At 42.6% G+C, this 24,846-nt stretch overlaps 4 protein-coding genes across 4 annotated transcripts; all 4 read left to right on the top strand.

The window, feature by feature from the left end:
- The first annotated feature begins 10,301 nt into the window (after positions 1–10,301).
- On the top strand, positions 10,302–12,435 carry pou3f3a (POU class 3 homeobox 3a). The gene has a single exon (XM_019894430.1). The coding sequence runs from the start codon at positions 10,669–10,671 to the stop codon at positions 11,986–11,988; it is 1,320 nt and encodes a 439-aa protein (XP_019749989.1). The 5' UTR covers positions 10,302–10,668; the 3' UTR covers positions 11,989–12,435.
- A 5,491-nt stretch (positions 12,436–17,926) lies between these two features.
- gpr45 (G protein-coupled receptor 45) lies at positions 17,927–21,124 on the top strand. Its single transcript, XM_019894414.1, has 2 exons — positions 17,927–18,120; positions 18,894–21,124. Exon 2 carries the CDS (start codon positions 18,974–18,976, stop codon positions 20,132–20,134), a length of 1,161 nt encoding a protein of 386 aa, XP_019749973.1. The 5' UTR covers positions 17,927–18,120; positions 18,894–18,973; the 3' UTR covers positions 20,135–21,124.
- Positions 21,125–22,531: 1,407 nt separating this feature from the next.
- LOC109530674 (ashwin-like) lies at positions 22,532–23,803 on the top strand. The gene is made up of 4 exons (XM_019894571.1): positions 22,532–22,675; positions 22,838–23,001; positions 23,334–23,622; positions 23,724–23,803. Exons 1-4 carry the CDS (start codon positions 22,547–22,549, stop codon positions 23,778–23,780), a joined length of 639 nt encoding a protein of 212 aa, XP_019750130.1. The 5' UTR covers positions 22,532–22,546; the 3' UTR covers positions 23,781–23,803.
- LOC109530675 (ashwin-like) lies at positions 23,791–24,840 on the top strand. The gene is made up of 3 exons (XM_019894572.1): positions 23,791–23,952; positions 24,285–24,573; positions 24,672–24,840. Exons 1-3 carry the CDS (start codon positions 23,897–23,899, stop codon positions 24,726–24,728), a joined length of 402 nt encoding a protein of 133 aa, XP_019750131.1. The 5' UTR covers positions 23,791–23,896; the 3' UTR covers positions 24,729–24,840.
- The last annotated feature ends 6 nt before the right edge of the window (positions 24,841–24,846 follow it).

The following is a 24,846-nucleotide window of genomic DNA, read 5'->3' as shown; positions in this document are numbered from 1 at the left end:
AAATAACCGTTTGCACATGTTATTGTGAAATTTTGTTCTTCTTGTGCTTTTTTTTTTAATATTCCAAATAGTTAACCTTGCGTCAAAACTTTCCATGTCGAATGTCGAAGCCGGCTGCTGTTGCACGAGGAGGTCATGGCTGGTGAAAAACAGAGGCTTGTGTTTTGATGTTGGCTGCTACCTACTCTAACCACCTCCCCTCCCGCTCCCATCTGAGCTCCTCTGATCTATTATGCAGCTAATTAAAATACCCTCTCCACCTCCGCCTTAGCATCAGAGTCATGGTCAGACTCCTTTGTGTAGTACGGCTGGAAAACAATATCAATAACAACAACAAAAACAACAGTAGCCTTTGGTCCAAGGAGGAGAGGAGGAGGACGGTCTTTGATGATGCACATCAAAGACATGCATTGAATCGGCGCACGTTCTACATGCCAAGGTCATCTCGCATCCCGCTTATGTGGTGTTGGCACGTTGGGGCACTCAATGGCAGAAGGTGAGCTGTGTGGTCTGCGGGATGCACCCTCGGAGATTCGAAGTCAACTTGTGGAGACAGCAATGGCCTGATGTGTGACGTTCTTTGCACGAGAGCAGCTGGTAGATGAAATAACCGTTTGCACATGTTATTGTGAAATTTTGTTCTTCTTGTGCTTTTTTTTTTTTTTTTTTTTTTTAAATTCCAAATAGTTAACCTTGCGTCAAAACTTTCCATGTCGAATGTCGAAGCCGGCTGACATTTTAAGTGTATATTGTGGAAAAGATTACCAAGAGGATAAGGGAGCATACAACAGACCCCTGTGGCACACCAAAGGACACAGGGCATGCATGGGATATGAATGATTTGAGCTGGGTATGGGCAGAGATGTAGGATCTGAACCAATGCAGGGGTGTGAGTGCTGCCAGTATAAAACAATATCAATAACAACAACAAAAACAACAGTAGCCTTTGGTCCAAGGAGGAGAGGAGGAGGACGGTCTTTGATGATGCACATCAAAGACATGCATTGAATCGGCGCACGTTCTACATGCCAAGGTCATCTCGCATCCCGCTTATGTGGCGTTGGCACGTTGGGGCACTCAATGGCAGAAGGTGAGCTGCGTGGTCTGCGGGATACATGCTCGGAGATTCGAAGTCTACTTGTGGAGGCAGCAATGGCCTGATGTGTGACATTGATCACTCTGAATGCAACTATCAAATCAGTGCTCCATCCATGTCCTATTGTGTTTGTTGTCATTGGGGTCACAAGTGAGCTGCAGCCTATCCTTATAGACTGGTTACATAGATAGACAACCATTTACACACACAATTGCACCTATGGACAATTCAGAGTAGAGCTGAGTGATATGACATTTTAAGTGTATATTGTGGAAAAGATTACCAAGAGGATAAGGGAGCATACAACAGACCCCTGTGGCACACCAGAGGACACAGGGCATGCATGGGATATGAATGATTTGAGCTGGGTATGGGCAGAGATGTAGAATCTGAACCAATGCAGGGGTGTAAGTGAGGCCAATATTCGCCAGACACAATGTGATTTTAGTGCCGTTTTTGCACACACCTTCCCATGTGAATAAATAAACAGCAGCGCGGGCAGTGGCAAAGTATGGCCTGTGGGTAGTCTCGTCATGTAATCAAGTACAAATACTTCGTTTTTATTGTGAAGAAGAATTTTCTTACCTCATTATTTATATTTCTGGCAGTTTTTATATTTACTCCACTTCATTTCCGAAATAAAATGTAGTCTGAGTGTAATACGTTTCTCATGAGCATGTGCGGTACTCAAATGTGAAGAAATTGTTTGTTGACCTGATGCCTGAAGTTCAGCTGCAATTTGAGGAACCTTATGACTGTTGCGCTGCTCCGACGCACGGTGCAATTTATGCTAACCTTGGCGAGTTTCTTGAAACGGGATCAACAGTCCGTAACAGAAAATCTTTCAGCCTGGTGTCAGTTTTGCAAAGATTTTTCCAATGTCACTGCTTACAAAACAGTAAAGGGTAAGCGATGAAATGCTGATGGCCTCACATCTGTTCTAATGACACCTGAAATGAAAAAAGAAAATACGTGTATCGTGACTTTCGGGCCACCTTATATTTGGCATTAGCGTTCGACCACGTTTGTCCTCCGATGCACCAGATGTTTCTCTCGTCTTTTCTGTCACGTCAGCATCAATATGCACGCTCCACTATTACCTTAATAAACACTTGCAGCCAAGCAAGTCATCTCTGCACACCTGCACAGACAGGTACACACATCGAAAAGAGTGAAAGTTCTCCTCATTTCCCTCTTCTCCCTGTAAATATCCTCCTGCTATTTCTTGTCCGTTTGGCCCTTCTCAAATTATCTCTTGGGATTGATGGCGGTAATTTTCACGCATTAGTTCCCCCTTTCATGCATAATGGGTGGACCCACCAACGAGTTCGTGCAGTACATCTGTCCATCGAGTATCATTACCTACAACCCAGCAGGGGCACGTAATTGACAATTGTTGCTAATTAGCAAACATGATTGCACCCACTCTTTTTGCCTGTCCTGGAAGTCTCTTCACCAAGAGCGCTCGAGATTATCTTGAAGGCACAGTGTCCGAGGAAAATCTTACTGCGCTCTCTATACTACGTCACACAGAAGCCAAATTTGTTCTTCATAATGCAACATCTGTAAACATTTTTCTAAATACCAACACATTTGAACAAGTGGAAAATTTGAGGGCAATTTGGTGTAGTTTTTGAGTTGTTCAGATTAAAAAAAAAAATGAAGAAATGTACAGTATATTAAAAAAAAGCATTCTAAAAATGTGGGGAAACTTTCTGTGTCACATTTTGGTGAATTTCATCCGTCCATCCACCATTTTTGAATCCGCTTATCCTCACGCGTGTATGGCCTGTGGGTAGTCTCGTCATGTAATCAAGTGCAAATACTTAGTTTTTATTGATAAGAAGAATTTTCTGACCTCATTATTTATATTTCTGGCAGCTTTTATATTTACTCCACTTCGTTTCCGAAATAAAATGTAGTCTTTGAGGGGAATACGTTTCTCATGAGCATGTGCGGTACTCAAATGTGAAGAAATTGTTTGTTGACCTGATGCCTGAAGTTCAGCTGCAATTTGAGGAACCTTATGACTGTTGCGCTGCTCCGACGCACGGTGCAATTTATGCTAACCTTGGCGAGTTTCTTGAAACGGGATCAACAGTCCGTAACAGAAAATCTTTCAGCCTGGTGTCAGTTTTGCAAAGATTTTTCCAATGTCACTGCTTACAAAACAGTAAAGGGTAAGCGATGAAATGCTGATGGCCTCACATCTGTTCTAATGACACCTGAAATGAAAAAAGAAAATACGTGTATCGTGACTTTCGGGCCACCTTATATTTGGCATTAGCGTTCGACCACGTTTGTCCTCCGATGCACCAGATGTTTCTCTCGTCTTTTCCGTCACGTCAGCATCAATATGCACGCTCCACTATTACCTTAATAAACACTTGCAGCCAAGCAAGTCATCTCTGCACACCTGCACAGACAGGTACACACATCGAAAAGAGTGATAGTTCTCCTCATTTCCCTCTTCTTCCTGTAAATATCCTCCTGCTATTTCTTGTCCGTTTGGCCCTTCTCAAATTATCTCTTGGGATTGATGGCGGTAATTTTCACGCATTAGTTCCCCCTTTCATGCATAATGGGTGGACCCCCCAACGAGTTCGTGCAGTACATCTGTCCATCGAGTATCATTACCTACAACCCAGCAGGGGCACGTAATTGACAATTGTTCCTAATTAGCAAACATGATTGCACCCACTCTTTTTGCCTGTCCTGGAAGTCTCTTCACCAAGAGCGCTCGAGATTATCTTGAAGGCACAGTGTCCGAGGAAAATCTTACTGCGCTCTCTATACTACGTCACACAGAAGCCAAATTTGTTCTTCATAATGCAACATCTGTGAACATTTTTCTAAATACCAACACATTTGAACAACTGGAAAATTTGAGGGCAATTTGGTGTAGTTTTTGAGTTGTTCAGATTAAAAAAAAAAAATGAAGAAATGTACAGTATATTAAAAAAAAGCATTCTAAAAATGTGGGGAAACTTTCTGTGTCACATTTTGGTGAATTTCATCCGTCCATCCACCATTTTTGAATCCGCTTATCCTCACGCGTGTCGTGAGGCATGCTGGAGCCTATCCCAGCTGTCTTCGGGTAGTAGGCGGGGGACACCCTGAACTGCTTGCCAGCCAATCGCAGGGCATGAATTTCATATTCTGTGCTTTTGGTCAGTCTACGTGTGTGAGCTTGTTTATTTATTTTAAACACCCAAAACCAATCTAAAATGCTGGAAATGGCTTCTTTAAGGATGCAATGCTAGCGATTGAACAAACATGCCATTTTTAAGGTCTCCTGAAAAAAGGATTTTAGAAGGACAAAGATTCTGCCCAACAACAGCGATGTTCACTTTGGCAAGATTAGCACAAAAAGCATGTTTGTTTGAATTTTTTTTCCCCCGGCATCCACATTCCCTGTCTTTAGAGTCATGCATCCCCACAAATTTCGGTTTGAATCGATTTTCAAGGGCTCTATTTTCATGACCGGTGCGAGTCTGGCGCGAGGCGCAGTGTAAATCTGCACAAAATAGCCGACTTGTATCGGCGGAGCTCAGAAACTGACAGTATGCACCTCGATCAAATTCACCAAAATCACGTGACGATCCTCGTTGGACATTCAAGACATTCAGAGATTGCGATAATTTGCTCTACTTTCAACCATCAACTTGTCAGGTGTGTTCGGCGCACGTCAAAGGAAATGCCTTCAGAATGCCGTAGCGCCCAGCAAGTTGGAGCGAGATGAACAAATTGTTAAACGAGCGCAACGAGGCGTCTGTTGGCACGAATGTTAGGATACGCTAGTTTTTATGCTTGAGTGCAGCTGCGTTTTCTACGAGAATATATCGTTCCCAAATTTATCATGAGTGTTAGCTTATTCGTTGGCTGTACCGCTTTTTTTGTTTGCTTTAGTTCCACAATCTGTTTTTTTTTTCTTTTTTTGGTGTCGACGGTGATTTTATTTTATTTTTTTCCACTAGCATGGTCCTGTATTTCTCAGTGACTCGTACATGAATCTCACTGACAAAATTCCAAAACATGCAATCCAAATTAAAACGTTTGCCCTTTAGCGGAAGTCGGTACTGCGAGTCGAATACTGTATATGTACTATACGTGTCAGAAGGATAAACCAAAAAAATGTCCTAAATCATTCAGGCAAAGGCTAAATTTGTCATCTGACTTCCTACTATTCGTGCTGCGTTTCCTAACCTCTGCAAACAAGGGCATGGCATTTGCATCCACCCTGACCGTTCCTCCATTTCCTCCCGTTTCCCCTCGGTCTGAGCTCGACCAGCCCCGCTGAGCTCATCGCTCGCGCTCCGCGACGGGGCCTGCTTCTGATTTAAAGCGCCCCGTGGGGGGGCATGTGTGGAGAGACTCACGCTGTGAAGTCTCTCTACAGCTGAAGGTCAAAACACACTCGTGAGCACAACCACGGGATGACACGACAGCAGGCTGAATTAAAAGATGAAACCCAAGGAGTTCCCCCTCTGTGGCAGTTTAGCTCAGTTCTTTATTCAAACACAACATTCACAAAAATTTATATGAACTCCCACCAGGGAAACTACAATATGGCTTCTTCGCTATGGCAGCAAAAAAATAAAATAAAAAAATAGATATACTTGTTCACAACGAACACAAGTAACTTCCCTCTACAATTATGGCTGATCCAAAAATTAAATATTTGGTCGCACCGGGGACAGTATAATTTTACTTCCTGTTCTATGGTCATCACCACAATTTCCCTCTTATGATACCCTTCCAAAGTGGAATTTTGAAAAATGTCACAAAAGGGCAAATAAAAACCAAAGCGAAAAATCCAGTTGCTTTGTATGACTGAAGAATCAAATTTCTCTTGGAATTGTTCAGGGTTAGTTTCCACCAAAACGTTATCTATGAATTACAATTGCTAAGCTAGCAGACTAAATTCTTGCAATGAAAGATTAAATAAAAAACAAAAATGCTCATATTGTCAGGAAACATAACATCCCTAAAGCCTTTGTGCAACATTTCTGAATAAAGTTATGAATCTTCAACAGAAATGTGTCAAAGGTAAGACCAAAAAAAGGAAAAAAAACCCAAACCAATCAACTATTGATTCATATTTTACTAAAAAAAATAAATAAATAAAAAAAGAGGAGTGATTTTAAACTTACTGGTGAATTGCTTAAGATTCCACCATAGAATTTGTCACATTTCATTTTTTGTTGGCTAACCTACTAAACTCTTGTGGAAAATAAGCGTCATATAATACACATTTTTATTTGATTTGATCACAACGAAATAGGCCATATTTGCGACTCGTTACAACTCACTTTTGTGCGATATTAATCCAAAATTCTCACAGGAACAGGTTTCAAATATACGCCACCCCTATAAACTCAACAACAACAAAAAAAGTCTGCGAACAACAAAAGAATTGACCTTTGCCAACCAAGCATGTACTTTGTGAAAAAACGTGAGTATTTTTCCCTCAAAGTATCATTTGTAATTCACATTTCCTGAAAAAAAAATAGAATGAGTATGAAGTGTGCACGAGCAGCACCAAAATCAAACAAAAGAAGTCGTTTATTTGGCAGAGGTTAGCTTCATAATTTGGGTGAAAGAAGGAAGTTGAAAGTGTGAGGTCTGTTTGCATGAAAAGAGTGACCTTGGTAAAAAAAGGAACTTGCAAATGTGGCAACCTTGGGAAAATATTGAAAACTATTGGTTTGACGCTCCACAAAATTTCATGAGATCAAGAAACTAATCGAGGTTAGCAGGTCCGTAATCATGCCTGTGACCATAGCATTTGTTTTTGTTGTCTGTTTTGCGTTTTTACTGCGCTTCTTAATTACACTGGCTGACAACAAACATAAGCACGAACAAGAAAAAAAAAGCAACAAAACATCTGTTTCTTTTGATCGGAAGCTCCGGGAGTCCAGATGAAGATTTTTTTTCTTCTCCCTGCCCTTTCCTACTTTTTTTTTTCTTAACATTTGCATATTTCAAAAGTCTATCCCCAAAAAAATAGCCAGGGGGCCCAAAATGGTAGCCTACCCGCATGGCGAAAACTCAACCGAGAGCAAAAAAGACAAAAGAGAGAGTTCAACCGATTTGAGGATGATCTTTCATAAACAGCGATGCCAGTTAGCGGACGGTGTCATGCTTATTAAGCGGAGTTTAATCGGCAAATTCGCTGCAGCTCCAACACATAGCGGAAAGAGAGTGTAGTGAGAGAGAGAGAGAGACACACGCATCAGAAGTCGGCCTCTTCACCCAGCTTCCTTCATGAATAACAAATAAGACGAGCAGCCAGCACAACACATGCAAAACATTACCGCGTCCCTGCACACTCATCTGGCTTCCTCAACATTCTGCCGCCGGACTTGGAAAGTGGTCTGCTGCTTTTGGAGCCGGCCACGCCGTTTGTGGGGTTTTTTTTGTTGTTGTTGTTGTTTTTATTTCACAGGTTGAAGAAGTAGGATTTGAACATGTTCACGGCACAATCAAATATTCAAGTTGAAAGATTCAAAATGAAATGCGCGCGACTCTTTAGGAATGTTCTGTGAGTCTTTTACTTTGAAAAATATTTTCAAAAACGTGTTAATGGGGTTTTTTTTGTACGATGTATAAGTACTTCAGTTTGGGTGTTGAGTCTTTTACTTTGAAAAATATTTTCAAAAACGTTGTGTTAATGGTTTTTTTTTGTACGATGTATAAGTACTTCAGGTTGGGTGTTAGATTATATTTAAGTTGATAAATGTGACATTTTGAGAGAAAATTTTGAATACTGAGTGTACACTGCGACCCCCCCCCCCACCAACAAGATAACATCCCTTTGTCCAAACGGCAGCAATTTAGCCAATATGTCTCAACAAATGTTGAATTAATATTGATTTTTTTTTTTGTTGTTGCTCTCCACGTATCTTTTTTTTTTTTTTTTAACTTGATGACTTCATTTAAAAATACCTTTTCGGTGCGTATATTTAAATTAGAACATCATGGTGACATGTTTATAGTTGGATGTTGCCACGCTTAACGTGTCCACTCTGTCATAGTGAAATATCAATTAAAAAAAAAAAATTGTGATGCTTAAGTGGAGGTCCACCGCCTGCTCATTAAATGCGAACATTAGTCGAAAATGTCTCTGCTCTGCTATTGTACACACTGTCAGAAAACGGACTTATTTTGCTGTTTGCATGTACATTTGTCAAGTGTGGGAGCTTGACCGATCTGAAGTTTTTATAGCTAACGTCGACTGAATACAATCAATATCAAGTTCAATTTGAACGTTTTGGGGGTGAAATGGAAAAGGCATTTCATCCATGAGCCACTTTATAAAGTGGACCTGAGACCATGCAAGTCAAACATGCAGCACAGTGAGTCCGGTCAACTCATACGTTTGGGAGAAAATGGTTCCCACAGCACATTTACGTGTCAGATCGTCCCGTAAACAGGCCCAGTGTTGAAAAATCCTCCCTTGTTGAATGTGTTTCCAACTGCATTGCTGGCGGCTTTTTGCACTTTAGCAGTGAGGCGCAACTGTGTTCTTTCTTGACCGCTTGAAAGGCAGTCCACATTAGCATGCGCAAGGCGTGCACACCTTGCTTGTGTCCAAAGCTGAGGATCCTTGAGAAACGTTCCGGCTAGTATGCTATCTCATCTATCTATTGGTGTATTTATTCTGAGAGACAAGCATTCAAAGTGCTGTTGTGTGAGACAGAGTGTATTTTTCTTCCCATTATCATCATTTTCCCGCACAGTCACTCACCAGCTAAACCCCAAAATAAGATGAATTGCTCTCTTTGAAAATGTTGTACTTTTCCCCTCAACTCCAAAATATCAGTCACTCACTCTACGCGTTTTTCTGTCGAAGCATCGAGTGAAGAACTCAAAGGTAAGAAAGGAATGCGCCGATGTCACCAATATGCGACCCGCAGCCTTATCGGTGTAATAGTGCATTGTTACAGTATAAAAGAACACAATATGGGACTCATTTAGAACATGTATGCGGTTACTTTTCGCAGACTAAACACTTATTGTTATTGGACTTTTTTTGCAAGATGTTTTCGAACAAGATTGGGGATACAGTAATTGTGCAGGTTGTCGAAGCATCGAGTGAAGAACTCAAAGGTAAGAAGGGAATGCGCCGATGTCACCAATATGTAATAGTGCATTGTTACAGTATAAAAGAACAAAACATGGGACTCATTTAGAACATGTATGCGGTTACTTTTCGCAGACTAAACACTTATTGTTATTGGACTTTTTTTTTGCAAGATGTTTTAGAACAAGATTGGGGATACAGTAATTGTGCAGGTAATCCTCTTCACATTGCTCAAAAGTCATTCCGACACGACTCGTAGCCTCTCAGGAGCCGCATATTGTGCATTGCTGTGATGTACGGAAACATTGAGATCGGTAAAAGGAATCATCAAAATTCACTTTGGTGCAACTTTTAGCTTTACGACTCTGCGTGCACCTCTTCAGCAGTACAAGCTCTAAATGAATTCAAATTAAATTGATCTAAAATGTGGGTTCAATTCAGGCCATGTGAGCTATTATTTTGTCTCAAGGTTTCAGCACTAATCTATTGGACATTTGCAGTAAAAACAAAAAGAAAACTTCAAAGATGAGCTCGTAAAGGCAAAACGATGCACTCTATTGCTACCAACTGATGAAGTAAATCGAATACTTTATACCACTGTCATGTTTTTCCCACGTGGCTCACCACATCGAGGGGGTATTAGCTTGGTATTGAGGAATGATGATATGATGTCATGTATTCAAGCCAACACCTTATTTTTTTTGCCTTTGGGACACCTGTTATTAATGTTTTGCTTGTCTCATTTAGTTACATGACAAAATATTAGAAACAGCTCTCTGCATGATACAGTGTAGTTCTACACCACAGTAAACTATAAACATATCCAAGCTGTTAAATGAACGCCTCCAATCAAAACTGATCAAAAGCTGATAGAAAAAGAGAGCACTTTGATTGGATCTGGCAGATTGTACACGCGTACTTAATTTTGTAGTCACCGGGGTTGTAAAGCAATAAGATTTTCATATTGTTATTGTGTAAGTGTAGTAAATTTAGCGCACTGACCAGATTAGTGTCCCTCGTACATACACACACTCCTCTCAGGCTGAGCGTCCAATCAGCAAGGACTCAGCGGGCTAGTTTGCACCTAATTGGCCGGAGATGGGAGAGGGAAGCTCGGCCGTGGTCGCAGTTAAACACATGTTCGCCTCCTTTGCTCCGTGGAGGATGCGCTTCGTCTCAGCGGGGAGTTTTTGACCTTATCATTTCATCGCGTTCTAAAAAAAAAAAAATATTCTAATTAGAAGACTAAGGGACGGACTTTTACGCACGTTCCAGGCAGGCACGGATCGAATAGTTCTGTGGATTATTCACGACTGGGGAAACTTTTTTTTTTTAAACTGTAACTTTTGCTGTCCCCTTGATTTTCAGTATTTTTTTTATGGCTGTTTTCGATATAAGGACTGTTTTTGCTCTTTTTTCACACAGTGCGTTTGCGAGTGGATCCGGTGTTTAAAAGAGCAAGTAAAAAAAAAAAAAGTCCAGATTTATGATTTGGGGGATGGCTACAGCCACCTCCAGCCCGTACCTAGCCAGCAGCAGGATTCTAACCGGCCCGGTCTCCCACTCTGACCGGAGAGGCGGTAGCATGCAGCCGGCAAACGGCGTGGTCACCTCGGTGTCTTCCAGCGCGTTCAGAGGGGACCCCTCGGTCAAGATGGTGCAGAGCGAATTCATGCAAGGGGCCACAATGGTGTCCAGCAACGGGGGGCATATGCTAAGTCATGCCCACCAGTGGGTCACGTCGTTGCCGCACGCCGCAGCCGCGGCCGCTGCGGCTGCGGCGGCTGCAGCTGCCGCAGCCGAAGTTGGTGCGGCGTGGCCGGCCAGCTCCCACACCCAGGAGATGAAGCGAGGCGGCGGTGGGAGGGAGGACCTCCACTCGGGCGCTACTCTGCATCACCGCGGCTCCCATTTAGGGGGGCATCAAGCGCAGCCTGGCGGCTGGGTGGGCACCATCAACATTAGCGAGGGTCAGACGCAGCCGCACCAGCAACAGCAGAGCCTCGTTTACTCTCAACCCGCCGCCTTCACTGTCAACGGGATGCTCAGCACCCAAAGCCTCATGCACCCCGGTTCGCTCTTGCGTGGGGACTCCCCAGAGCTCGACCACCCTCATCACCACCACCACCCCCACCACCACCACCACCATCCTCACAATCATCATCCTCATCACCAGCACGCGCACCATCAGCACCAGCATCATCATCATCAGCATCATCACCAAGAGGCGCACTCGGATGAGGACACGCCGACCTCGGACGACCTGGAGCACTTCGCCAAGCAATTCAAGCAGCGTCGCATCAAGCTGGGTTTCACGCAGGCCGACGTGGGTCTGGCACTGGGCACGCTCTACGGCAACGTCTTCTCGCAGACCACCATCTGCCGGTTCGAGGCGCTGCAGCTGAGCTTCAAGAACATGTGCAAGCTGAAGCCGCTGCTCAATAAGTGGCTAGAGGAGGCCGACTCGAGCACCGGCAGCCCGGCCAGCATCGACAAGATCGCCACGCAGGGACGCAAGAGGAAAAAGCGCACGTCGATCGAGGTGAGCGTCAAAGGCGCGCTGGAGAGCCACTTTCTCAAGTGCCCCAAGCCGTCGGCACAAGAGATCAACGGGCTGGCGGACACACTGCAGCTGGAGAAGGAGGTGGTGCGCGTGTGGTTCTGCAACCGCAGGCAGAAAGAGAAGCGCATGACGCCGCCCGGGCTTCCGCGAAGCCCGGACAACGCGTACTCGCAGGTGGGCAGCATGGGCGCGGATACGCCGCCACCTTCCTTAGACTGCAAGAGGATGTACGGCGACACGTGAACGCCACACCAAATCGCCCAAACTTTATTTTTCTCTTTGTTTGCCTCACTTCAGCGTTTTGTTACAAGCTCCAGTGTGTCCTGTGATCCGTTATGTGCGCGCGCGCGTGTGTGTGCGTGCGAGTGTGTAAATTCAAAGCAGCACAAAAAGTCAATTTTTATGCATCATATTGAAAAACATAAGTACAAACATTAAAATAAGTTAACGACTTGCTTTAATTTAGCACTGACTTGTTCCCGAATCCCCCGCCCCCATTAGGTTTCTTCCAATTGTGTTTTTAGTAGACATACAGTTCTCGCAACTCGTTTCATTGTTTTGCTTTCCTTTATTATTGAGATACATGTTTTTTTTTCAAGTACAAAACATTCCTTTACATGTGCAAGTCAAGTGTGTATTATTGTGTGATAGTTTGCACTATTTATTCCCCCCCCCCATCATTCTTACAGTATTTCCAGTGGAAAAAAATGAATTATTTAATAAATTGGACTGACATGGAAGATGACACGTGAGTTGAACATTCTTACACACGTGCGCGCATTTTGTTCTAATGACCCAGCTAAATGTTTTCTGCATCTATATGTCTTTGTATCTCTATCTATCTATCTATCTATCTGTCTATCTGTCTATTTGTCTATCTACAATCAGGCCGAATTTGGAATTTTTTTTGCACTGCAGCAACATCAATTTTAAAAAAAAATGTGTAGGCCTAAATCACACTCTCACTGCAAATGCATGTTTACGTTGGTACCGCTCAATATTTATTTCAAGTATTATCCAAAAACAAAGAGTATTAATTAGATACAGCTGAATAGGAAAACATTTATTAGGTGTAGCCCTGTAAAAAACAAAAAAACTGTTTGAAATCACAGAAATCTGATAACGATGATGTCGAGCTTGATGATGGCGACGATGAGATGATCATTTGAATGAGATGTGTTGGAGGAAGGAAACATCTCAAACATGCAGGATAGTGGCCCTGGAAGACCAGAGTTTCACCCCTGTTGTTCTAAATTATACTAAACCGAATTTTGTATCAGCTGTGACCATCACCAAACCCGAGCTGACAATTTGCAAATTTGCACGTATGGTAGTTTATCTTTTCTGGCCTTTATTGATATGGCTTTGTTTCACAATGAGCCAATTGTTTAAATTACTAATTTCGTTTGTGTCGAAATTATCATACACAATCAAAAGGGCATTGTACCAACCTATCTTATTTTATTACCACTTGAAAAAAAACGCTAAAACTAGGGTATCCTTTTGTAAAGTGCCATGAAAACTCACTCAAGGTATGCTCAGTATTTGGCAAGCGGTCACTACAGTGGACAGCTTAATCCCGTTATCAGGTTGCATGAAAGGGTAAACAGTCTTTGTCGTGACATTTCACGTTTTTGAGGCTTCATATCGCATTAACAAATAAATTGAATGTATAGTACGCAGGTCATTAATATGTGTGAAAACATGCAGGAAAACAGACAATAAGAGTATTAGCATCAAAGTGCTGTTGACCAAAGAAGTCTTCCATATTAAGCCAAATAAAGCAAATTGCACGGTTAATACAGGTACTGACATTTGGGTAGTTAGTGTAAATACCACAGCTTGAATTGCATTTAACTTGCAGATTAAATCTACATTCATACATGAGCATGTATTCAAGTAGTCTATTGTGGCACCCAACATTTAAAAACAGTTATTTCTTATCTTAAAGCAGATCTTATCCCTGACATGTACCGTACTGTAAGACTCACTCAAGCTACACAGCCCGTAGACCGGAGCATCAAATTTGACCAGGCTATGCAATTTGAAAAACAAATAATACCTCAGATGAACAAGCCCAGAAACATGTCACAGACAAATCCTCATCATGATAAACATTTGTTCGATCACGGAAAATAAAATGGGCCCTAATAGTGATCCCAATTCATGCTGTCTTCATTTTTGCCATGTGGTTGGTGGTGGAAACATTCGAGCCCCAAAAATGAAATAAATACTGTATATGCAATGCTGTATACGAAATTCAGAAATATGACTTGTTAAAAATGTATACACGCCGTTTGGCTTAATGTCATAAGAAGATGGTCCTTTGGTCACTCTGAGAACAAAAAAGAAGTCAGCCGGGTCTTGAACATTCTCTATTCAGGTTCCAGCAGTCCGGAGTGTCCTACCCAGAAAAAAATTAGAGTGACTACATCAGTAGAAATGTTGAAACCTTGACTTAAGACTATTTAGTACACATTGGGTTAAACCTCATCTCGTCTGCAAATAGTCTCTCATCCTGCCTCACCCCTCTTGATTTGACCTGTTTTTCTTCCATTTCTAACCCCCGTTCTCTCCTCCTCCGAGCGAAGTTGTTGCTGTGGAGAATTGTGCATCAACCAACTGGGAAAAGTCCTGAAGAGGAACCACTTCATCGGAGGCGTCTGTCTGCGGCGCTTCATTTCATGAAATGGGCTCTCATACTGTTTGATGTAGCATTGTATGAATTATATCGTATGGTTAATGTTGCCCTCTCGGTTTGCATTGTAGACGGGACTTCCTGGAAGGGGGATCCCTCCATCAGTTATTTTTTTTCTTTTCCTCTGAATCTGAATGGGTTTTCTCTGAGGCTTTCCTTGGGAGGGTGTCGACCGATGGAAGGCGTTCATTTTTGTGAAATGTGGGCTAGCAAACTCTTTTTGCGATGAAAGACTGTGTGAATTAGCTTGTCTTGACACTATTGAATGAGAAATTGGTAGTGTGTGCATAAGTCACCAATGCCATTTAAAGCGATCGTTAATTTAATTAAATAAGGTACTTTGGTCCGTTGTGTTTGTTCCACATGGAATAAATGCACTTGAAACATAAAGTACTTTGGGCCCTAGTTTTGTAGACAGCGCACATGCACTCGGGTGTTAAAATTAATGCATTTTGATTTTCATGCTGGTGCGAATCTCCTTTAGCGTGTGTGGGAATTTTTCGGACTGAGGGCGTTTTCTTTTCCAAGCCACTGGCGCAACAGACAATTTTTGTGGCTGAAAAATAGAGGAAATATTATACCAGCCAAAAGCAGGTCTAAGTTGTGGCGTAGATGGTGTAATGTGATTTTGGTGGTTTTGATCGAGGTGCAAGCAGATATATTCTGAGCTCTGCGGACATATGTGGCGGAGTTCCTTATGAATTTCCTTTGCCCGCATCAATCTTCTGCATGGAGATTCATGCTTCTAACATGTAAACCGGGTGTCTCTCCTGCACTGAATTTAAAGGAAATCCATTGGCTGGGAAGCAAGTTGGCTGTGTTTACTCCCACGACGGTGCAAACACCCATTATAAACCGCGAATGAAAATACCAAAATAAAAAAAACTCCACCCATGCATACAGTCAGACCATGCTTTGCACTAGACTAGTGTGCTGGGTACGAAATTAGGCCCCTTTTTGTTTCTTTAAACTCCATGGTAGATGCCAGTTTTACAGGTGCCATGCCGACCCTGCAGTTGGCAAAGGGTAGGAACTAGTGATACGAGGTTATCGGTAGTTCAGGAAAATTGCAGTTAAATTTGCATTTACGGCATTTACTCAAGAGGACACATGACACAAAACGTGTATGCACGACAAAAAGTGTTGATAGCGATCGACATTGCCTTGGTGTGCTCTTCTAAGTTGTGCTCTTTTCTGCATTTTGATGTGAGGCTGCCTGCATTCATGCACAATCCTGTGCCAGCCAGCAAAGTTCAGCACTCCCAGCTGGCAGGTCAACGCGCAAGCGGTTGCCAAGGTGACAGAGTGACACCAGACAGCAGATCTTAGGCCACACATGATGGATAATGGCAGTGCGTGCTTCCTCACCCCGATCAATACTCACACACACACACACACACACACACACACACGCACACACACTCTCATCACAACAAAGTGAAAGAATCTTACCGATGACAATCGGAAAAGTCGAGCCAACAGGAACCAGAGGTTGCTGCCGGAAAGGAATAAACAACCCTGTATGTTAATATTTGAAGTCACACAGCATATACCAAGAAATGGCGTGGTAGGCAATCACGATAGCTTGTGGTTAATAATACAAATTTCACTACCAAAATTTTCCAAGAAGAAGCAAGTTTTGATAAAGTAAACCGAATGCCCTTAATGACACTAACTGCAATTTTTAATCCAGGTTTAAAACTGGGATTGGCATATTGTGTAAAGCAAAGGTGCCAAATTCAAGGCCCAGGGTCCAGATCTGGCCCGCTGCATCATTTTATATGTCCCATGAAAGCAAATCATGTGCATCACTGTACATGATCATTTCTAAAATCTATATCAAAAATGTTAATTGCCATATGTGATGAATGATAACGTTGAGATTTTGCAAGAATTTCTTTGTTAGCCTTTTTACAGTAACTTGAACAATAATTGAAGAAATGAGCATCTTTGACTTCTGATTTGATTCGGATGAGTTATGCTATGACTAATGACACTCATTCCTGTTGTCTCCCTAATGAGAGGTTTTTCTTTCTTTTAAAGTTTTACTTTATTTTACATTTATAATAGAGTGGAAGGATATAATGAGAATTAAACCATTACCTGGCCAAACCAAAACCATTTTCATGAATAAAGAATGGACTAATCACTACTCAAAAAGTAGCTTTCGGTTGCTAAGAGAGTGGTTGACCCCCGTTGTTCAGTAAAGTCTCTCTGTTTGATTACCACACTGTGAAACAGACAGCGCTCTCAGACACCTATCATAAAGTTCCACTGAGGCTTGCACATTCCCCAATGTTTTTAATTACTGTATTCGCACATGGCACAGAGTGCCGAACCACCACGAGTGTCCTACCATTGATTAACACCTTCCTTGAAGTTTCTAAACTGAGTCTTATAACTGGGAGCTGGAGTCACAAGCGGCAGTTTGTCAATACAAGACCCAGAAAGTGTAGATGTTGTGCAAAATGTCCTAAATGTAACTCTCTGTTCCTTGTGTGTGTGTGTGTGTGTGTGTGTGTGTGTGTGTGTGTGTGTGTCTGTTTCTTTGCACTCTCAATATTCTGATTTAAGGAGAGGAACATTTTTCACGCAGGCAGACCGGCGTGTTTGCTTTTTAGGCGAATGATGGAGTGGCGACGTCTCGGCAGAGGTGTGGAATAAAAGAAATTAATTCTCCCTCCCTGCGAGCTTGCCAGTGGACGTGATGTGCATGCATGCGTCACATCAATGGAGTGGAACTGAGGTAGGCACGTTCAACGCACGGGCACCGTGCCACTTTACACCGAGAAGGAAAGGTAATACAGCACCGTGTTATGGCGCCCGTTCGAAATGGAAAAAACACAAAACTGTTCATGAAACTGTCAATAATTACAGTTCAATAATGGTCTGAAAACATCTTCGTGGGTGCTATTTTGCACATCTGTCCCATTGTCAGCGGTTACTGCTGAACCAAATAATACTGTATATAGCGCAATGCCGCTATCTATTGGACAAAATTGTCATAGCATGTGATTTTAAAACAAATGCAATTATTGCACCGTTTGATCGTTAAAAATTCTATTTTAAAGTAATAGTTGACAGACAGACGAGGGGGGGCAGAGAGGCGGAAGGGCCTGAAATATTTTTTAATGCATTTTATTTCCTTTTACTGTATTCTTTTACCATTTCTCACGAATATCAAAACTATATTTTTACAATAAATAATTATACCAAAAATCATGAGTATGACACAGGATAATTTTTAAAACGATTTCAAATATATGATCCCTACTATCGTACTGTCAAACAACCACAAAGAGTAAAGATACATTTAAAATGCACCCGTTTGACTACTTTGGCGTCCAATTACTAAAAATAAAAACAAACCAAAAAAAAAAAAAACCAACGACAAACAAGTTAGTTTACTACTTGCTTGTGTTGGTATGGATTTTTTTTTTTTTTTAATTAAAGCTCGCACTGTTCCTTTAAATCGGCATCCACCTGCTTCTGCTTCTTGTGGCGTTTGCGTCGTCTGCAATCCGCACGATGACGACCGAGCCCGCTGTGAAACGTTCTCCTCGGGATATTTCTCTTCATCGTTAGTTGAGATTTTCGGTATGCCATGGAGGAAAGCCAGTCACTGCACGTATGGGTGAAAAGGTGGGCCAGGATGCTGTCACTGTGAACGGTTCAAGGTGGGTATTTTTTTTTTAATTTTTATCTTTTAAATTTTATTCGAATACATTGCTCCATTTAGGTGCTATTACCTCTTTCTCTACTTTGCTCAATGACCAGGACTTATGATGATAACAATAATATTAATAATAATAATATGGACAAAAATAGGGACGTCAAGGCCATCATGAGCAAAACCCCGCATGATTGTGTTGATTTCATTTCATGTAGGCACAGCTACTAAATCCTCCCAAAAACATTTTTGGATGACATCATCCTAAGCAATTTCACACGAGCGTATTTTATTCCCATAAATGATAAACAAACTCTGAAGAATAAAAAGACTAATAAACATAGAAAGTGAGCATCTGATGTGAATTCAACATCGATATGACATCAAAATCCAACCTTCAACATCAAATCGATGTCACGTGCCCGCTGGGTTGTACCGTTCGAGTCGAACAAGATCAGGTGACCTTGTGCGTAAGATTAAAGTTGGCAGTAGTAGGCTGTGCTATAGAATATATTTGGCCGTGGAAGCACGAGTGTATGGGATGCTTGTTGCCATGGAGCTGCTAACCCTGTTGCCATAGCAACAGCCAGCAAAACTATGCAGCGCTAAATCGGAGAGGGTTTCGTGTAAGAATGTCGCCATTGTAAAGGCACGATTTGTCATGTTTATTCTTTGTTTTTGATGTGTGATGATTTTGAACCTCCCCTTTCAGTGACCAATGACCGTTCCTTGCCCGCTACAGCGAATCTCACTGTGCTCTATTTTATTGATGTGTTTCAGATGGGTTTCAAACTCTTGCTATGCCCCTGACAGTGACCACACATTTCATCCACATTGGTATTCTCGGATAAAGTGCCACGATGTCTTTTTGCAATGAAAGCCTGCTGGAAGAATGTAACTTGGTGGAGCCGGACGACACCATTCAGGGCACAACTAGTCCCCCGTCCGAACCTGGAACTCCTCTCATATCGGTCACCCTGCGTGTAACTCTGGCTGCCATCATGATCTTCATGATCACCATTGGTTTCCTGGGCAACTCCATCGTGTGTTTGATTGTCTACCAGAAGCCGGCCATGCGCTCCGCCATTAACCTGTTGCTCGCCACGCTGGCCTTCTCCGACATCATGCTCTCGCTCCTTTGCATGCCCTTCACCGCCGTCACGCTGGGAAACGCCGACTGGAGCTTTGGGAGCGGATTTTGCCGCGCCTCCATCATGCTCTATTGGCTTTTTGTCTTGGAGGGCGTGTCCATACTGCTCATCATCAGCGTGGATCGCTTCCTCATCATCGTGCAGCGTCAGGACAAGTTGACCCCACACAGGGCCAAGGTTTTGATCGCGGGCTCGTGGCTGCTTAGTCTCTGCGTGTCCTTACCGTCCATCGTTGGCTGGAGGACGGGCACGGCGGGAGTAGGCGACGTCTGGGTGCCGCAGTGCGTGCTGGGATACAGCGAGTCCGTGGCCGATCGCGCTTACACCGTCCTCCTGGCGGTGGCGGTCTTCTTTGCCCCCTTTTCGGTCATGCTCTATTCATACATGTGTATCCTGAACACGGTGCGCCGCAACACCCTGCGCGTCCACAGCCACGCCAGCGAGCCCTCCTGCTTGCCGGCCCTCAACCAAGTCAGCAAAATGAGACTCATCGGGCTGCAGAGACCCCCGCAGATTAAAGTGGACATGAGCTTCAAGACCCGCGCCTTCACCACCATCCTGATCCTCTTTGTGGGCTTCTCTGTGTGCTGGCTGCCCTACACCGTGGTCAGCCTGCTGGCTGTCTTCAGCCGCCAGTTCTACTACAGCCCCGCTTTCTACCCAATCAGTATAGGCGCCCTGTGGCTCAGCTACCTGAAGACGGTTTTCAACCCCATCATTTACTGTTGGAGGATCCGAAAGTTCCGGGAAGCCTGCCAGGAGTTTGTTCCCAAGAGCTGCCGCCTGTGTCCCAGGATGGGCAGCCGCAGCCGAAGAAGAGTGCGACCCAGCAACATCTACGTCTGCAGCGAGACTCAGTCGGCTGTGTGAAGGACACAAAATGCCATGGGATTCTGACGTCGATCTTTTGTTTTTGTCTCAGATCAATGGACGTGTGGAACGACCATTGTGGACTAAAACATTTTTGACTGGCTTATGTCGTTCGAATAAAATTGTTCGGATGTACTGCCAAGCAGTTTCAACGTATTGACTAAGTCAATTTATCAGTGGGGCGGAGGCTCATCGCTAAAAACGGCCTTTTTTTTCCGATAACGTCACGAGGTATTGACTTGTGCATGCACAATTATACCCATGAGCAAGTCAGCTCATGAAATGATACATGAACGAGGTAATGACTTGCACATTTGCGATTGTGTGCATGTGCAAATGACATCAAATGTTTTTAGTGTGCAGCCTACGTTTTACCACTACATTCGAACGACTTAACCAAACACGTTCAAACGACTTTGCCAGGACATCTGGACAACTTTGCAGTACGTTCAAATGTCACAGGCCAGTAAAAAAAATGTTTAGTCCACATTGGCAATTCCACACGGATCTGATAGCCAACATGCAGGCAAAACAAATTCATCTCGTCCAATGTCAACATCTCTTGTTTGTGAACTTTGCATCATTGGTGAGTTGTCGTTATGTACAATGAGTCACTGAGGCGTTAATGGACGAGCATTAGACTGACTGAGTGATTGTTATTATTTCAAATGTTATTTTTCATGGTAGAATCTTGCTATAGGGAGAGACTGACTTCGGTGCAGACACGGTGATGGTGTGAATGGGAATGTGTAAATGGGTGTGTGTGTCTCTATGACGTGCCCTGAGATTGACTGGCGACCAGATTTCGGTCTGCCTTTGGCTGGAAGTCCCCAGGGCCAGGTTTAAGCTCACCCATGACTCAAATGAGGAAAAATGGTGTGGGAAAATAGATGGATGGATGAATCTCTCGATGAATGTTTCATACTGTTGGACCAATGTTGAGAAAGGATTTTGTTCGGGCCGGACACCCTTGACTTCAAATTACCATGACCTGGATGACTGACAATGGCACACAGTCAGATAACAAAAGATTGACTTTTGGTGTTTAATTTCACACTTGACTGGTGGACTGGTGGTCTCCCCTTTAAGACACAATGACTCAACAGTAAGTTCCACACAGGTGACAAAATTCATAATGGTCAATAAATCATTTCTTTTGCCCATGCCTACTGGTGATCATTATCATGTCAGTTATGCCCCCCGCCCCCAAAAAAGGGGAAAAAATATTGTCCAGTGATGTCCTAAGACATTTGTTCATGAAAACAATGTTTATTAAGATGTAAAAAAAATAATAACTTGGATACATCATGGATTACCAAGAATGGAAACAGACAAATAAATATGATTTTCAAAGGACTCAAGGTGTGTGTTGTGGCAAAAATACAACAAAACATTGCGGTCATTCATGAAAACAATGTTTATTAAGATGTAAAAAAAAAAATAAAATAACTTGAATACATCATGGATTACCAAGAATGGAAACAGCCAAATAAATATGATTTTCAAAGGACTCAAGGTGTGTGTTGTGGCAAAAATACAACAAAACATTGCGGTCATCCACTTCCACAATGTAAACAGTAGAGCGGCCACATGATGCGAATATATTGCCATGTTGCTGGGATACGACAGACATATCTTTCCTACGGGTGTTCACTTCACTGGAAACTCTTGAGGCGGGTGAATTTACCAGAGTGAGGATAATTGTGAATAAACTGAAATGTTTTGATTTGCTACTATGAATATGAAGCCTCCACAAGACCACAAACTGGAAGTTGTTCATGCAGAATAATTCACTCATTTCACTCCCTTGTTTTGAATAGTAGCAAACGTACAAGAAATAACTTTGTATATCATCCATAGGAATAAAAAAATTTTGGACTCCAAAAGGATTAAACATCCAATAAACACAGGTGGGGGCTTAATATGGGTATCACTAAATTTCCCTCTACTTCCCATCTCCTTTTAATGTTGAAATCGTGGTTTCACTTTACATTCTGATGAACACGATATACAGTACTCTCAGGATTATTTTTGATAAGTACCATTGTCCTAATCTTTATGAAAAATTTCCAAAATGCCCTCTCTATTCATTGCATCGCTGGTGAAATTGTTCTTCCAAATGACATCTCTAATTTGTAGGTATCCAAAATAGTTTTGACTTTGTAAATTGTAAGATCATTGGAAGAGAAACATTTGAACCTGTTATCATATTTGGTGGGTGGACATTCTGGATCACAGGCAAACAACTTTCACCATTTCAACCTTCCCTCCCAATTGGGCTCAAATATGTATTGTATTGTATTGAGTTGTGTTGTGTTGTGTTGTGTTGTGTTGTGTTGGGTGCTAGCTTCCACTAGGTGGCAGTATTGCAACAAAAACTGTCCAAAGAAGAATTCGACGTTGACACGGAGCATGCTGGGTAATTCAAATATGGCGACCTCCTATGAGTTAGCTAAAAAAGCCCTTTACGCCTCAGACGTGGATGTTTTACTGCACCCTGAGCTTCTATCTCAGGATTTTCTACAGTTAATTTTAAATGAGGTGAGATAAAATTTCACGATGACACTTCAAGAGTGGAATTTATTGAGTGACATAGAAGACAGAAACAGTGGCGTTAGCGTACCTGGCTAACAGTCGATAGCTCTGGTCTTGTTCGTGTTTAAAGAACGGCCTTTGCTTATCGTTTGTTTTTTTGTGGCTTAGAAAAAGGTCAGTTACAAAGATTGCGGGACTCGGGACCAGCTCGTAGACCTCTACGTACGACATGTCATCCCGCGGCCACAGCGCACTTTACCCAACAATCGCTGGGGAATGAGAATGGCGAAGACTCGAGGTAAACACTCACCAGTGGGCCCGCGAACGGACAGGTGAGTCACAACCAAACCTCCCCTCAAAACGAAATTTTGATTTATATTCTCCTCAAATTAAAATTTTATTCTTTTCACATTATGATGTCCATCTCTTAAAATGCCATCAGAACAGTATGGCTTTCATTTACAAGTACTGTAATTTAATTTCACTCTCGAACCCTTTTTTTTTTTGTTGTTGTTTTTGTAAAATCACAACTTTATTCTCACAATTATATTCCTTTGTTATTGAATCAGTGAATGTATTTTTTTTCCTGCCAGTTCACTACACTTGATTGTTCCTCCCAAATGCTTAATTGTACCTTCCCTTTCCTTTGTGTTGTACCTTCCAGGGACCACCTGACTTCTTCCCTTTCCATTTCATGTGGCTCACCAAACGTGAAGAAGCCGGAAATGAGCACAGTATCGTCATCAGGGGTGGCTGATAGGCTAAAACCCCCACCAGCGCTAAACCTGGCCAACCCCATTCGTCGTTTGTCTGGCAGTTCATCAGCATCATCATCATCTCCGTTGTCGTCTTTGTCATTATCATCATCATCGTCATCATCAACATCTTCTTCCAACAAGATCTTTTCACGCTGCCCTGGCACAGCAAGCCTCAAGCGGGAGGCAAACTGCTCTGTAAGAACCGCAAGTTAAACTGTTGTTATTTGTCCCAAAAAACACATTGGAACAGGGCTTAGTGAGTTCTTCTCATTTTTTTTCCTGCTGCATGTCTTCAGGGTGTTCTGATGTCTCCAGAGGTGAAGAAAAAGATCCAGCATGTGACTTGGCCGTGACGTCTGAGTGACAGCTCAGTTACAAAGATTGCGGGACTCGGGACCAGCTCGTAGACCTCTACGTACGACATGTCATCCCGCGGCCACAGCGCACTTTACCCAACAATCGCTGGGGAATGAGAATGGCGAAGACTCGAGGTAAACACTCACCAGTGGGCCCGCGAACGGACAGGTGAGTCACAACCAAACCTCCCCTCAAAACGAAATTTTGATTTATATTCTCCTCAAATTAAAATTTTATTCTTTTCACATTATGATGTCCATCTCTTAAAATGCCATCAGAACAGTATGGCTTTCATTTACAAGTACTGTAATTTAATTTCACTCTCGAACCCTTTTTTTTTTTGTTGTTGTTTTTGTAAAATCACAACTTTATTCTCACAATTATATTCCTTTGTTATTGAATCAGTGAATGTATTTTTTTTCCTGCCAGTTCACTACACTTGATTGTTCCTCCCAAATGCTTAATTGTACCTTCCCTTTCCTTTGTGTTGTACCTTCCAGGGACCACCTGACTTCTTCCCTTTCCATTTCATGTGGCTCACCAAACGTGAAGAAGCCGGAAATGAGCACAGTATCGTCATCAGGGGTGGCTGATAGGCTAAAACCCCCACCAGCGCTAAACCTGGCCAACCCCATTCGTCGTTTGTCTGGCAGTTCATCAGCATCATCATCATCTCCGTTGTCGTCTTTGTCATTATCATCATCATCGTCATCATCAACATCTTCTTCCAACAAGATCTTTTCACGCTGCCCTGGCACAGCAAGCCTCAAGCGGGAGGCAAACTGCTCTGTAAGAACCGCAAGTTAAACTGTTATTTGTCCCAAAAAACACATTGGAACAGGGCTTAGTGAGTTCTTCTCATTTTTTTTCCTGCTGCATGTCTTCAGGGTGTTCTGATGTCTCCAGAGGTGAAGAAAAAGATCCAGCATGTGACTTGGCCGTGACGTCTGAGTGACAGCGAATTATCCCCTTTTAACACTCGCTAAACGCTGCTGTGCCCCCCATCACAGTGATTTCACCCAGTGGCATCAAATAAATGTTTTTAAAAAATATTAATTCATT

This window comes from Hippocampus comes, unplaced genomic scaffold, assembly GCF_001891065.2.
Source record: "Hippocampus comes isolate QL1 unplaced genomic scaffold, H_comes_QL1_v1.1 scaffold96, whole genome shotgun sequence".
Lineage (NCBI taxonomy): Eukaryota > Metazoa > Chordata > Actinopteri > Syngnathiformes > Syngnathidae > Hippocampus > Hippocampus comes.
Note: the sequence above shows the minus strand (reverse complement) of the source record. Positions and strands in the feature narration are given on the sequence as shown.

Coding starts and splice junctions, on each gene's coding strand:
- pou3f3a (XM_019894430.1), top strand. CDS start 10,669: ATGATTTGGGGGATGGCTACAGCCACCTCCAGCCCGTACCTAGCCAGC.
- gpr45 (XM_019894414.1), top strand. CDS start 18,974: ATGTCTTTTTGCAATGAAAGCCTGCTGGAAGAATGTAACTTGGTGGAG.
- LOC109530674 (XM_019894571.1), top strand. CDS start 22,547: ATGCTGGGTAATTCAAATATGGCGACCTCCTATGAGTTAGCTAAAAAA. Junction 22,676..22,837: donor TACAGTTAATTTTAAATGAG/GTGAGATAAAAT, acceptor TTTGTGGCTTAG/AAAAAGGTCAGTTACAAAGA. Junction 23,623..23,723: donor AGCGGGAGGCAAACTGCTCT/GTAAGAACCGCA, acceptor GCATGTCTTCAG/GGTGTTCTGATGTCTCCAGA.
- LOC109530675 (XM_019894572.1), top strand. CDS start 23,897: ATGAGAATGGCGAAGACTCGAGGTAAACACTCACCAGTGGGCCCGCGA. Junction 23,953..24,284: donor GTGGGCCCGCGAACGGACAG/GTGAGTCACAAC, acceptor TGTACCTTCCAG/GGACCACCTGACTTCTTCCC. Junction 24,574..24,671: donor AGCGGGAGGCAAACTGCTCT/GTAAGAACCGCA, acceptor GCATGTCTTCAG/GGTGTTCTGATGTCTCCAGA.